At 37.1% G+C, this 15,350-nt stretch overlaps 1 protein-coding gene across 6 annotated transcripts in view; it reads right to left on the bottom strand.

Annotated features, from left to right (window-relative positions):
- SLC10A7 (solute carrier family 10 member 7) overlaps nucleotides 1–15,350 on the bottom strand; it is a 147,967-nt gene that overhangs the window by 89,780 nt on the left and 42,837 nt on the right. For 5 of the 6 annotated variants that reach the window (XR_003540727.2, XM_039391062.1, XM_027721094.2 and 2 more), the window contains one exon: nucleotides 8,521–8,559. Coding sequence is in view for 3 of the 6 variants with exons in the window: in XM_039391062.1 (XP_039246996.1) it covers nucleotides 8,521–8,559 (39 nt within the window). In the remaining 3 variants the exon portion in view is untranslated. Of the gene's footprint in view, nucleotides 1–8,520; nucleotides 8,560–11,626; nucleotides 11,678–15,350 lie in introns of those variants that run through there. The other variant, XM_039391064.1, reaches the window with a different exon arrangement.

The raw sequence follows: 15,350 nt of genomic DNA, 5'->3' as shown, positions 1-15,350 counted from the left end.
AATAACTTAATGTGTTTAGGATATTTTTGCTCTCCCAAAGAGGCAACTTAAGGTAAAAGGGGCTTAAGCATCCTTATGTCAAGGAATGGATGATTTCTCCTCAGTTCCCCCCACCCTCCCACCCCCCCCACCTCCCGCTCACCTCAACACACATTTTTCTCATGCAGGTGACTAAAAGCTGCAGCACAGAGGAAAGAACATCGTTCCCTTTCAGTCAGCAGCTAAAACTTTGGGGGAGAACATTAACAGCAGATTCTAAAAACATTTTCATTTCCTTTTGATGAATTTTTTAAAAGTGAGGGAGAAAATTATATATTTTGTGCATTTCCAAATCTGTCTGCAGGGAACATTTACCCTTAAATCAGGCCAAATGACTACATGTTTGTGTACAACCACAACCCTAGAGAAATGCAGAGGAATGCATCTTCCAGTATTAAAAGATACTACAGAGAGGGCAAAATAAAAAGCAAATTGTCTTTCATACTGCCTCCCTTCTCAATTTCTCCTTCATGCACCAACCTCCCTAACATAAAGGACCGATAAAGTCAAACATTTAGTTCCCACAGACAAAACTAAGTACTTGCAAGAACTTTAAATCTTGTTTTACAAATAAATTGTTCAAAGTTTCGCAGTGTAAATTTTCACCTTTTTAAACAAGGCGCACAAATATATCTCCAAGTATTTGTCAGAACCAAACAAAGCAGCATTTCGATGTAAACCTTTTTTAAAACTAATTTCAAGTGATATGACACCGTTCCATGACACAAGGTTCAGTGATCTAACTACAGGTCAGACATCCTGATCTCACTTTATAAAAGAACAAGTGACATTTCTTCCTGTTAACTTCAGTTTCTCTGATTTGGAGGGAAAACACAGGAAACTGTTGCAAAACAGAAGACAAGAAAACATCACAAACTAGTACTAGAATCTTTCAACTTTATGATCTGCACACAAGTTCCACCCTGGGGCAATTGTTGGTGGGTTTTTTTAAGTCATGACCATTAACAACAGTAAGTAGAACCAGAAAAAATAGCCCAAAACAAGTATATTCTTTTGACAAAAATATTATATTTTCACAGTAAAGAGGACCATGATTTTTGGTAATTATGACATAAGTAATCTTAGACAACAAACTGATTTTATGCTAAAACTGTGTATCAGCACAGATTTGATTTACATACTAATCCAACAAATTTAATATCTGATTATTTAATATTAAACACTTATATTTCCTTCTCTAGATGTTCTCCAAATGATAGTTACCAAAATGTAAATCTCTTTTGGTTCTGTAATTCATAAGCTTTCATTTAAAATGGAATCAAGCTTGTTATAAATTTCCAGTATTCAATCTCAATTAACGAGATGACTGTACCATAGTCACATAGGCACTTTCATTTCCAGTTTCCCCACACTGTGATCAGAAGAAAAGTGCCAGATCATAAAATTTAAGGTACTTTGAGTACCCAGTCTCAGCTCCTGAAACTTCGCTCCCTTGTACTTTGCAATTCACAGGTGACAAACAGACTGGAAGAATAAAGTTGCTTCAGTTCTCACTCTCTCTTTTCAAATTGCAACTAACACCCTGAATTCTGCCTCCAAATTTCCTCCAGCAACTTCTACTTTTGCTGCTTGTTTTACTAACTCAAGAAATGCCACTGGCACATACACCCTCAGCTCTTTCTTACCCTAACAGCCTGTTAATCCATAAAAACAGCAATGATGAGTTAGGATTCAATGTACTTTCCGGAAAACTATCACCAAGTACCACGTCAAGCAAGAGCACCAGATGGGGTTGCTGACCCAAAAAGTAGGTGCAAGAAAAAAATTCTATTTACTGACAGTTGTCATAAGGGGAAGTGGAAAAAGCAGAAAAGTGGAAAAAGCAGCATACCCAAATATATTTATCTTTAGGGACATAGTAATTCATTATTTTTGGGCTGCAAAGATAATACGACGAGATACATTTAATGGCCTACTTATTGCTACCTTTAAACAAACTTTTTTTGGCAGAACTGGCTGCTTGGTCCCATAAGACCAAGCAAGATGAATTAAATGATCAGCAGCAAAAGCTAATGGGAAAACTAAGAAAGCCCTAAGCCCAGCTACAGCCCACATAATTTATATATATTCGACAGCTAATGGTTTTATTTTTTGTTACTATGTAGATTTCAATGCATTTTCCTCTTAGCCACTGGAAAAAAAATTCAGGGACTAATCACCGGCCTTCTAGAGGACACACTTTTTTGAGTACCTGACAGCACATTTTCTTTCCTCCTGGTTACTGTTACCTAGCCTCCTTCTCCCTAACATTTCAAAGAAAACCACCAGCAGTGTTGTTATTTGTTTACTGGCTCTCAGTCTGCTCTGGCTGACCGTGTAAATCCCTACTGACTTAATTGGTCTTTTCAAATCGACTGTGGCAGAGAGATCACACAGTAGGTGTTACAATACTCAGATTTCCAGTTATCCTCCCTACCCAATTTCTCTCAATCCCTTGAGAGCAAGATCTCATTTACTTCTCTTTGAGTGTCACACTTTTACACTTACTCTGTTTTTTGGTTTTGTTTTTTTTTTTAATTTTAAAGGCGTTCAGCATTCCTCATAGACAAGCAAGGTTTTGTTTACTTAGCAAAAAATTCTGTATCTTATTCTAACTGCCACCCACTCTGTCAATTTGGCTTAGAGAAAGAGAGAGAAGATCCATGAACAAATATTGGGATAGGTGCACATGCCTGGCAAAACAAGTATCCGTGTCAAGGTCTTTTTTTAAGCTCATGCTAAGGGGTCTCTTCCACAGTGAGCTTTGTTACTCTCCCTTGCTTGCACCAAAATACTACAAACTAATTCAAACTCAGGTATTAAACCAAGCATGCTACAAACTGGAAGCACAAGTACACAAGGCCTTTGTGTTTTGAAAAGTAAACAGACAACAATGCCCAACCTTAGACTGAGATTTAGGATCGAGATGCAGAAATCAGAATGAGGATGTTAAATAATGACGAGAGAACCAAGCATCAGCCACAAAATAAGAAAAAGTTACAGTAAGGCAACACAAGTGGCTCCCAAGATTATTTAAATTCCATGGAATATAAACTATCCCAGCCAGGTTCATAATATCTGGTCCAAAGGCTTGCTCCTGCTGAGATGTGCCACTCCCACTCAGGCAAAAACCCATCCTTCAAGGATGAGGTGGCTTCCCAAGTGGCTGATTAAGGGAGAACTTGCTCAGGACTTTGAGAACTACCCAAAACAAATTCAGAGCACAGACCAGCAGCACCACTATACTGCTTCACGGAGGAAGAGGAGACCACTTCCAAGAGTGAGGTGGCACACCATAAAGCAGCTCCACTTTGAAATTAAACAAGACTGAATTTAGAATTCAGCACCTGTTGTGAACAGACTTCCTGGCAATATTTTCTTGTAAACAGCTAGCACAGTAAAAAGGGAATCCCAGATGACTGTTCTGCCCCTTTTCCTACTGCAAAGACACAATTAAGAGGTAACAAAGGGGTATACAAACATTTGCCTGATTTTAGAATAATATTTACAATGTTTGTGCTAGAAATAATTAAATCAGATAAGAATATTTATCCTTGAAATATCTAAAATAAAAAAGTGATAATAAAAAAAAAAAAAAAAAAAACAAAACCTAAGCCATTCAACATCCATTAAGGTAAAATAAAGTAAATAAATTCAGCCAATTGGTTATTTCCATATGGTTGGATTTCTTTAAATAGTAATGAAATCATTGCTAAAAAATCCATTGTTATTAAAATAAAAAAGTTGGCTCAGCCTACCAAAATTAGATTTGTAAGTTGCTGGTCATTCCCATAATTAAATCTGTGTCACAAATTTGCAAGAAAAATGGACACTATGACTAATGCATTTACTTGCTGCACTAGTGCTGTCAGGCTGTGTAAATCATTATGCCTGCTAAAGCAGACTAGATAAGAATTCCATACATTTTCATTAACTGACTAAGCTTTGTGTATATGTGAGAAGCTAACATTCCTATTCTCTGCTTGCTTTAGCTTTCATTTGGAAGACAAGGTAAATAAAAACACTAGCCTTGATCTGATTAGCCACGTGGCTGCTCCAAAAATTGAGGTTTTTTAACAATATGAATCAGCTCTATCCTCTTTGAAACACAGTAAGATAAAAGAACAAACCCACATATACTTAGTTTGGACAAAGGAGATTAATGGAATGATGGGCACCTGAAACAGGTTTCTCCCTTCAGACTGAGTTAATATAGGCTGGACACATACCTTATTTCATCTAATATATTTCAACAGCGAAAGCAAAGCTAACCCAAGACAGCACTGGAGGAAGTTTCAACCAACACTTTGATTTTTCAGCTGCCCTTTGTGCTGTTTGCTCAGGAGTGCAATGGTCACCAGAGCAAGTCCCCCAAATCCTCTCTTCTCCTCTTGATTTCCTGTCACCACAGACCTTTAGATCTTGGTTACAGTTCTTTGCTTAAGGTCAAACTGATGGCTGTTCCTTTCACACTTACTGTTTGTAACCTCAAGGCACCAAAGAATCAGATAACACTGACTCACATCACAAGCTGGATATTCTCATAGATTTCCAAGCCCGCTGTCTCAAGGAAAAAGGAGATTAACGACAGGTAGAAAGAGATTAGACAAGACTAGTCTAGTCTAGTAGTGCAGAGCATTTTGTGAGGACATACTGTTCTGGACTTCAGGTCCTCTCCTTCCTCCATGCACCTGGCATCGTATTGTCACTACAAACTCATAGTAGCTCTCAACCAAGAAAGCAGCTCCACTTCAATGCAAGAACAGCCTCAATGACAGGTTACGCCTTGGTGAACAAAGTCACAGTTGCTGCCACTCAGGCAAACACCACGGAACAACCATCAGCACAGCATGTTTTGCAGTCTCCTGCCTATTGCTCTGTGGTTTGGACAATAACAAGCATTTGTTTTTATCTTTTAGAAGCAGAACAGAAATGCTTAGGAAGCATGATAATGCACACAATGTTAAGAATCTCAGCAGACTTATACTTAACATCCCAGGTAATTTCTTTAGCTTTTAGGTGCAAAAGCATCCTCTCCTACAAATGGAAGCAGTTACCTCAGTGCTCTCTATCTCAGCAGATCTAAGCACGCATTTGTGTGCAACCTTGTGATAACCAGCCAGCCAGTATTAGTAAAACTCTATCAGATTTTATTAAAACATCATTAAGAGGAAAAGCTGAAATCACTTATTATGTTACACAATTATTGTAAACCAAACTGTTTAAACGAGGGGAGGAGATAATGATATTAACTACCCAACTCCAAGCAATCCTCTGCGGTATGAGTCTAAATATTCTCTTGGCTGAAATTTATGTAAATTGAATTCATCTATCGTTAGTTATTACTAATCTAGCTATATAAAAACACTTTTCTGTAACAATTAGTTCATTCAAACACTGTGTTTTAATTAGACCTGGGACATTATTAAGCTAAGTCAATAAAATAAATATGTACAGTATCATTCCATGCATTGTTTTGTCTGCATATTTATATGAATATGGGCTTTGGTGGAGTTTAAAAGGAATTAATTTAGGGTTGGTTGGTAGTTTTTGTAAATCTCTGTACTGGTGAAAACACCTCCAGATGCTTAATCTAAGTGTATTTCTGCTCATTAAGACATATTTGGCATTTCTACATTTTGCATATCACAATGTGTGCCATTTCATCTGAATAAGTTCATCCCAGTATAATTGTAACATTATGCTGAGTCTTTTCCTGCAGACATTTTGTTCTACAACTCAATTTAACTTCTCAAGGACCATTTCCTACTCTTAAGGGGAAAAAAAAAAAGGGGGCAGGGGGGGCAGGAAGAGTAAACAGCATAGCACATCTTTCAGCCCCTTTAAATCAGCCTCTTTCACACTGTCATACACAGGCACTGCCCCACAGGGCATAGTCTGAAAACAGACAATACACTACCTGGCTTTGTCAGGGCTGCCCCCAAGTGCAGCAACCTGTCCGTGTGCTACACATTGTAAACAGGAACATAAGAAATAGTTCAGCCTTGCCAGGATCACAGCCTTCCAAATTCTCTCCAGGACACGTATAACTGTAAGGGTATGGTCACAAAGCTATATAACTGCATCTAAGCCTATCCACATGCTGCTCATCATCAGACACTGGTTGAAAAAATGCAAATGTGATTTAGATTCATCATGAATTACAGATGTAAGAAACAAGGGTTTGGCTACAGGTGGTGAACCTAAGTTAGGTACCAATATAAACTGATGGATTTTCAACACCACCACCACAACTAGGACTTTCTGTTATCTCCTCAGAAACAAGCCAATTATTTTTACATTTTATAGAACACTTTTGACTTCAAACCAGTGTGTGTGTATGTACATACACAGGCACACACACACATATATTTTTAATGCTTTGCCAGTTTTTCAACAGAAAACTTACTTTGTAAGTGACCACATGCTAGTGTTCCACATCTGGAGCCACTCAATTAAAGGCCATGTAGACCTACAGCACTGTGAAACTGATAAACAACTCTGACTACTTATTACAGTCTCATTGCATTTTCAGTCATAAGGTTTATCCTTTCGTAGTTGAAAAAGTTTCTAAGAACAAAGCCTTCAGTAAACATATTTGTGATCTGTTTTCTGTCATAAATACATATTCCCTACATAACCATGATTTCAAACTAGAATACCACAACAAGCATTTAAGTGTGCAGACATATTTGTAACTTAATGGTGGCCAGTGTCTGTACAATTTTATTTTTAAAAAATCAGAAACTAGAAAAAGATGAGCCAGTACTGTGGTTTCATTCTATCTGATATTTCATATTTTTGAAAAGTCTTGCCTGGAAATTTTTTTAAGAAGAATGTTTACTGTAATGCTGCTTTCCAAACGCAGGACTTCCAAAAAGATATGAAGTGAATGAAAAGTGAAGTGAGGTAATTACATGTAAGCAGAACTTTCTAATAATTGTGAACTAAGATCAAAATCAGAAGTATTGCATGAACACATGAACTAGCTCAGCTTCTTTCACTGAGATTTCTTCAAAGAGCTAAAAACAGGTACTTGAAATTAAAAACCTATCTCTGTTGCTTTACTAGGAGCCAGTACTGTAGTCAGATGCAGTGCAGCCTACACTCTTTTTTTAAGTCAAAAGGCATCTCCTAAATGTCAGCTGAACTGAGCCTTTGGGTATTCACGCAAACCTCTTGAACTGAAAGCCAAGGACAGCAGAGAAACTGGAGCTCATGCCAAGCAACGAGGGAAAATATCACGCACACACACAGACTCAAGAGCTGCTCCAACACTGGGATTCCACAGTTTGAGGCAGAAAAAGCCTTCTTCCCACTGGAGGAGGAGATTATAGGTGACAAAAAGGACAAGTACTTGGGAATTGATATTTTAAAAATGTGAATGGTCACCTATACCAAAAAAAACTTACATCCACCCTCCTAAATTTAACCTGGTTCCTCAAAAAAGCAGCAGTACAATAACTTCAAAATATCACATGACTTTCTCTCTTGGCAGTACAGCTTTTCATACTTAAAATCCTAAATGCCAATTTTTCATTAAAAAAAAAAAATTAGTTATTTTGTACTTGCAGTTTTGATTTTAATCTCCTAATTTGAATTCTTTTGTCATTATTCATTTTATACATCACAATCCTCCTTCTAGGGACACAAGACTGGAATCCCAAACAGACACTTCTAAACGTGTAAATTTTAGTAAATAAGAACAAATTCAATTATTAGCTGCCTAAATAAATTAAAAAATCAATCATAGTAGCTTGCCAACATATAAAATAATTTTTTATTTAATATTCATGAGTATCTCTCTAAACAACACATCAATAAAAGAAATCTATTCTTTCTTTCTTCATAGATACATTTAGTGTTCTTTACAGTGTCCTTCCTAAATGTTTGTAGACCATGAGGACCGCAAGTACTGCTTTCGCTTTTTAAAGAAACAGCTATATTTCCAGCTGGATTGATTGCTTTCCCATATCCAGCTATTTTAGTGTGTTCCTCAGAGACACTGAGTAGCTCCACTGACAGTAAAATATGCTAAACAAATGACAAGTCACTGAGTAAATTAGCATCTACTCTCTGATCAGCTGGGTCATGTTTTCTTTTCAAAATCCATGGCCTCTTGATAGAAAATAATGAGTATTTGATGGGCCTTATTAGAAAAATCAATATATTGATGCCCATGTCTGAAACATCTGCATAATAATAGATACTGTTAACCCATTAAGGAGAAAATTAAGATGTGTTTACACATTATTAATTTACCATGAGCAGAGACAATTTATTCACTACTTTTCTCAAGAAAAGAAATTGTAATATCTGTATTTAATGGCATGGTGACATAAACTGAAAGATGTTTCAAATTTTTTTTGCCATTTGAATGGTAGAATTCCACCAACAACCATGTGAGAAAAATACAAACACACCAATAATACTGTTAAAATAAGACTATTAAAGCACTTCTGTAAATACTGTATTACTTACCAAAAAACTTCCAAAAGCGGAATTAAATATAGCAGCTGCCTGAAGAATAAAAAAAAAAAAAAAAGATAAATATCACCACTGGTAAAATAGCTACAGTACAAGAACAAAATGTTATTCCCCCGCCCAACAAGCTATCAGATTCTCCAAATACACACACACAGAGACCATTAGGCAGTTAGCCACTGCTTAAAAAATTGCCAGTGGCCTGTAACTTATGAAGACTGATAGGTTCTAGTTTATGCATTCATAAATAATGTGCTGAAATGGACAAAAGCAGGAGGAGAAGAAAATCCTTGCTGATAGACTGAAGAGGAATATCCACAAGAACTAAGAATATTACAGAGAAGCTTGGTCTCACTGCTTTTGCTCTAATTTGCCAGGAACATTTTTATATGTTGACATATTGATTGAAATAAGCATAATCTGATTGAACTAAAATGCTGCATTTTCATACACTTTTAACAATCTTAATGAGGCAAACAAACTAATTTAATAGTTCATCATTAAAGTATTCACAGAGATAGAGAAGTTTTTGTACTTTGACCGACAAATTTAAAATAGAAACACCAAAAAACCCAACAAAAAAACCCACAACCGCAATGACCCCATATTTCTGAGGCCAAAATGTCACTACTTTTTAACACTAGAGTCTTTTAAAATAAGAAAATAAACAATTTTGATACTGACTTTATAAGTGTTTGTGCTTACCTAAATATCCAGGAAATATATGGTAGCAGTATTATTTCTTAATACGAATTCATTAAATTCCAGGAAGTTAAAACTTGAGTCTTGCATAGCTTTCCCCAATTACCAAGAAAGAACAGAAACTCTTGTATGGCAGCCAGTCTGATGATGAAAAGCCACATAGCAAAGATAAGAGGAAAGGGAGGAGGGAAATGTACCATTTACGTGCCGACTTAGAGCAGAGTCAAATTAATCACCCTGGACACTTCCAGCCACAGATTAATAACAAGTGGATGCTAGTGAGTTTAGCAAGTTTGAATAAAGTCCAAAATCAGGGTAGGAGCCGTAGCTGAACCTGCCTTCTGCTCCATAAGAGGATGCAATGAAAATGAATGGGTAATGAGATCCTTGGCTCTAGAGAGCTTAGTTTTCTTATTCAAGTTCATAATTAATTCAAAGCTTTGATAATTTCATTAGATTCCTCCTCTGTTGGCCCTATCAATAAAAGATGGCACTGGACCACGGCTCCTCAGTGGCCCAAATACAAAAACAAATGCAGACTGGGAAACCTTCGCTGACTTGCTTACTGACAGGGACAATGGCATATGGCACCCCATGTTGCGGAGGGAGCATCTGAATAGATACAGCTAAATAAAACATCATAGTTGACAGTTGTAAACTACAGTAACATATTTTAACACTTCCTTCTCATCAGCATTTCTTTTTTGAACATAAAAAAAAGAGGCACAAGTCCAAACAGCTTCTCTTGCCAGAGATCATAGCTTTAAGGAAGAGTGAGTAGTTTAAACAACAATTCTTCAACAAGTGTGAATTAAATCAGGATTTTCTACCTGTATTTGAAGCTGTGCAGCTGATACTTTCATGTAGCAAGGCAGAGACACATTACAATCATCCACACAAACCTAGAGCATGGCTACCAATCCTGATTTGAGATACATCTAGAGAGATGACATTTTTTACTTAAAACAGGCTGCGATTCCACTTCCAGGAGAATTTCTGTACCTGGAAAGGTGTTAAGGAGAGATACTAGATGGTTCTACAGTGGTGATACGAGATGGTGATATTTTGGCCATCATCAACCTTTTTCTTTCTTCCTTCCTGATCCATCTAGAATATTTCTGGAATTTTTAAGTATTCTCAAGCATGTAACACATACTAAGACAACAACCTTGGACAAATTTTATGCTTCAGTTATTCAGCCAGTCATGTGCAAAAGTTCATGACTGGTTCAGGGGTAAACTAGTTTGCAATTTCTAATTCCTTTTCTCTAAAGTGTCAGAAATTATCCATAGCAGATGATTAAGTGCTCATTACAGGCAAAAGAAAAGAAAAAAAAAATCAGGAAGACTGCAAAATAAGCTATAGCCATTTATTTGGCTCAGTGAGGGTGGACTTAACACATCATGTACTCTATCTGCAGTTCTCTTTATGAACATTTCCCCTGCAAAATAAACTTAGAAGTAAATTTTTCTCATAATCACAAACCTGGGGCTTATATCTGTGATTCTGGTTCAGCTTAAACAAACTGGTAGTAAACTGAATCAACTGCTCCAATTTGTAATTAAACATACCTAGTAGCACGACCCTGTAGAATTTAAACACTTTTGTGCTTCCAACTCCCTTCTATCAAGAGGGATACATACCTCACAGGGCATTGTCAAAATTAATTCACTCTTTAAAAAGCACTCTAAAATCCTTAGAGGGATGATACAAGTAAACATTAATGCTGACACATGATACAGCCAAGCTCTTAATTTTCTATTTGAAACATTTATTAGTCACTATTATTGTAAACTTTTTTTTTAGTGTTTGCTCTTTTTGTGCTTCAACAGATATCAGGTTATCTGCAGTCTGCTTAAATGAAACAATGAAACATGAAAACATTTACGTGTCTTTATAATACTCCAAGTTCAGATTTGCATATGTTTGCAAACCATTCACTGCAGTTACCACTAATAAGAGGGAGAGTTCTTTACAAAATCAATAGCAAGATCCTTTCAAAAGGTAAACGCACAGCCATGTATTGAAATGTAAGGTCAGATCGCATTCAAAAGCAGCAGTACTAATAACTCGACAAATTATTCAAGCTTTTATCAACTCAGAGGCGTGGCTGGGAGTCAGTGCCAGTATTCCTAACAGGGCAAGTGCAGAAGAGCATGTACAGCCCCACTTGAGCTTACAGTAGTACACAACTAGCTCCACTAAACAACAAACTTACTTATCATTAGGCAGGTACAATTTCAGTCAACTCTGTTTTCTCAAGCCCAGTGCCACCCACACATTCTCATGGTGTCTATTTCCAGAAAGGACTGGCTGTCACTTCCTGGAGCACTTCCAAGTAGGAAGTGACCAGGCCACCTCTGAAGGACACTTCTGGCAGTACTTGGCAGCAACTTTCCTTCTCTCACACCCAGGTCTAACACAAAGCTTCAGCCCTCTCTCTCATCTTATCCTGGAATACATATGTATGGAAAACACTGTTAAGATTTGTAACAGTGACAGCAAAAAGATCCAAGACAGTCCCCACAGCAACAACGGCCAGGAAGAGATGAAAAAAAGGCAAAGCCACAACCAAGAGGCTGAGCACTTCCCCTCAGCTGTGTACCCAAATGCAGCAGAAGTACACACATGTGACTGGACAGCAAATCAAACAAGCATGTCTAGGTTTTGATAGCATTAAATACAGAATACATTCTGAACTCTGTTCCTTTGCCTTTTACTTAGTATCAAACTAAAATATCTTGGAATTTATTAGACTAGAATATCTTTTGATAATAATGCAGCCTGACTACTTTAAAGAAAATATACACTGGCAGCATTTGGAATACCTGGGTCAAACCCCAACATTTTATCATTATCAGCAGGATTTGAATGAAATTGTTGAGTTGATACTCAACTGGAATTTCCTCTGCTGCAGAGTACAGAGAAACAACAGTGCCTCCCTCATAGCTTTGTATGTGGACCATATTAAAAGAAGTAAAAGACTTTTCTGCCAATATGTATATATTGCTTTACCACTAAAACATTTGGTTCTAGAGCGTCACCTGGCAGCCTTTAGGGAGACAACTGTCCCCACACTTCCCCCCAGGAACCCCATGGTTGGGGGAGCACATGCTATGGACAGTAGGGTCTATCTGGCCCTGAATGGTCCCTGCTCTATGGAAAGGTTATTTCAGGGCCAAGGCCAAAGAGGCAGAGTAATGAAGCTAATTATTGTAAAATTTAATGCAACTACTTCTCATATTTGACAGGGAGAAGAAAGAAAAGCAAGAAAGAAAAGCAAGAAAGAAAAGCAAGAAAGAAAAGCAAGAAAGAAAAGCAAGAAAGAAAAGCAAGAAAGAAAAGCAAGAAAGAAAAGCAAGAAAGAAAAGCAAGAAAGAAAAGCAAGAAAGAAAAGCAAGAAAGAAAAGCAAGAAAGAAAAGCAAGAAAGAAAAGCAAGAAAGAAAAGCAAGAAAGAAAAGCAAGAAAGAAAAGCAAGAAAGAAAAGCAAGAAAGAAAAGCAAGAAAGAAAAGCAAGAAAGAAAAGCAAGAAAGAAAAGCAAGAAAGAAAAGCAAGAAAGAAAAGCAAGAACAAACCTAAGAAAATGATGGAAATGGTTTGACTGAACAGTACAGAAACAGAAATTTTATCTACCCAAAGAGATCAGTGTAGTTCAAGAAGGTGGAAGAAGAAGGCAGGACATCAGCAGTAGCTTGAATGAGTTGGCAGAGTCCCTTTAAACAACTCCTTCAATCTCCTATTTAAAAATAAAATCTCATGTGAGTGTTACCACAGCTCATGTCTTAACTGCTGTTTCCAATAATAAGATGTTACAGCTCTGTAGAAAGCTATTTGCCACAGCACTGTTACTGCAAACAGAATATAAATATACCTAATAAGGTTTAATCTGTGTTGCTGTTCATAACTATTCATCTGAGTTCAGACAGGGAAAAAAAATATATATATATTCAAGTTCCTGGTTTCGAGCACTAAATTGAATCAGGTGTCCTCTTCTCTTAAGAAAATTAAGTTGCTTTTGTGCAAGAGTGTTTTAATGAGAACAGAGCCTGCCGACATTGATAAATGGGAATGACACCAGAGAGAGCATGTAAGCAGGACAATATGTGCATGTTACAGTCTTACAGGCTATTTTTCACTGACTATCCTGAATGACTTCGCTGTTTCTTAAGGGGCCTATTAATCTCAAATTTAGTTATTACACAACGTTTATTTGAACATATATTCTGTGGATGATGACAGTTAATAAAGGAAATCTTTTACAAGCTGTATTTTTACATATTGTTCCAACTGCAGCTCCCAGTCATTCCACTGTATTGATGGAATAACCTAGTTATGATGCAGCTTTAAAAAAGGCACATATATTCAGATTCCTTTCTAAGCATATTGGGACTCTTAAATAACTGTTAAAATGCATATAAAAATCCTGCTACAGCATGGCAAAAATGAAAGAGGCAGTGTTAACTGCTCAACAAAATCTCTAGCTGCCCAATTGTCCCCTCAAAGGCAAAGCACATGCCTTTTTAACAATCCAACATCATCTTTGAGAAACAAATAGGGTCTAGTTTTGACTCTTGGAGATGTATATACGCTCCTTATTGAATTCAGCAGAAGTTGAAGTATGCATCTTACACATGAATCTGGCCCATGTGTATATGTGATAGGGCACCTCAACAGCGGTATTTCATTTAAAACAAACCAAACCAAACCAAAAAAGAAAAAAAAACACAAACCCACCAAAAAAACCCCAAACCAACAACCAATCATACACATCCCAAACCAAAACCACAAAAAACCAATCCCTCCAAAACCCAACAAAACCAAGAAAAACCCCACAAAACAACCAAAAACTCCCAGATTTTGATAACAACTGAATTTTGACTCCAAATAAATTTTATAAAAAAATGTAAGCTGATGTTCAGAAAGTCTCTTATAAAAATATTGACTTATTTTAGTGGCATACAAATGTAAATAACCTTATCCTCTTAAAAAACAAAACTATGACAAAATCCACACCACACACACAAAAAACCTACACCCACCAACCAAGGAACTTCCAAAACACCAACAAAAAAAATGATCAAAGCATGGAGGGGATTATGATTTTATCCATTACCATGTCACCCGTGGCCCAACACAATTTGTTGACTGGGAAAAAGATATCACCTAATTCCCAACTCACCTCTAGAGCTGTGCTGACAAAACGAAAACATTTCCGTATTTCAACCATGTTCAGTAACCATCAGTTTTATGGAAATGGCACAGAAAAGGCACCAGAAGATAAAAACAGAATAACTAATACATTGTTTGCATTTCAGCAGGGGAACATCATCCAGAGAATGATGCCCTCTAAAAAGCTCGTTGAGCCACCCAAAGCTGCGCACGCTACGGATTTGTTCGGGGCTGGCAGATGTTGCCATGGCCTGAGTAGAAGTTCATGCTGCTTCAGCCAGGAACAGAATTCTGACACAAGCAGTGCATGGAAACAAGTTGGAGCCTCCACTGGCAGAGAGTTATTGCCTCCTACGCCTTACTAGCCAAGTTCTTTCTGTTGAAAATCAGCCTTTCACTACCCCATTTTTGTAGTTCCTCATACCCATCACTGCCTGTTGGTAATAATATTCATAAATACAAAAACATCTATCAAGGGGATGTCAAAAGAAAAGCTTTTTGAACACACTTATTTAGTTTATTTAGTGGTGCTTTCCATTGAAGGATTTCTCTGTTTCACCGACAGTGCCAGCAATATTGAGACAGAGAAAGAAAACTACCCTGGCTTGCCTTCCTTTGGTCAGAAATGGTACCTTCTCTCTACTGAGAGCAACTGGAATAACTCCAGGGAATTCTGGAGTGTCAGCATGGTATTTCTCACTCAGAGGCAGTAGGAGATGAAGACTAAGAACTAGGAAAGTATACACATTCTTTTTTTTTTTCAGAGAGTAAAACTAGAGTGCAAACATTTGCTAACAATTCAAATGGAAAAGATGAGTCACATTCAGATCTCAGGAACATTTACGTGTCGCTACAAATTTCCACCAATACTAATATAGAGATTAGTAACAGAAAATGCATGTTGAACAAAGGTTGGAAAGCAACACTTTGTTGCTTTGTATGGCTGGATCATTT

This window comes from Pipra filicauda, unplaced genomic scaffold (genome assembly GCF_003945595.2).
Source record: "Pipra filicauda isolate LSUMZ 115617 unplaced genomic scaffold, ASM394559v2 scaffold8_size5757611_pilon, whole genome shotgun sequence".
In the NCBI taxonomy this organism is placed as follows: domain Eukaryota; kingdom Metazoa; phylum Chordata; class Aves; order Passeriformes; family Pipridae; genus Pipra; species Pipra filicauda.
This window is presented reverse-complemented; position numbering and strand designations above follow the sequence as displayed.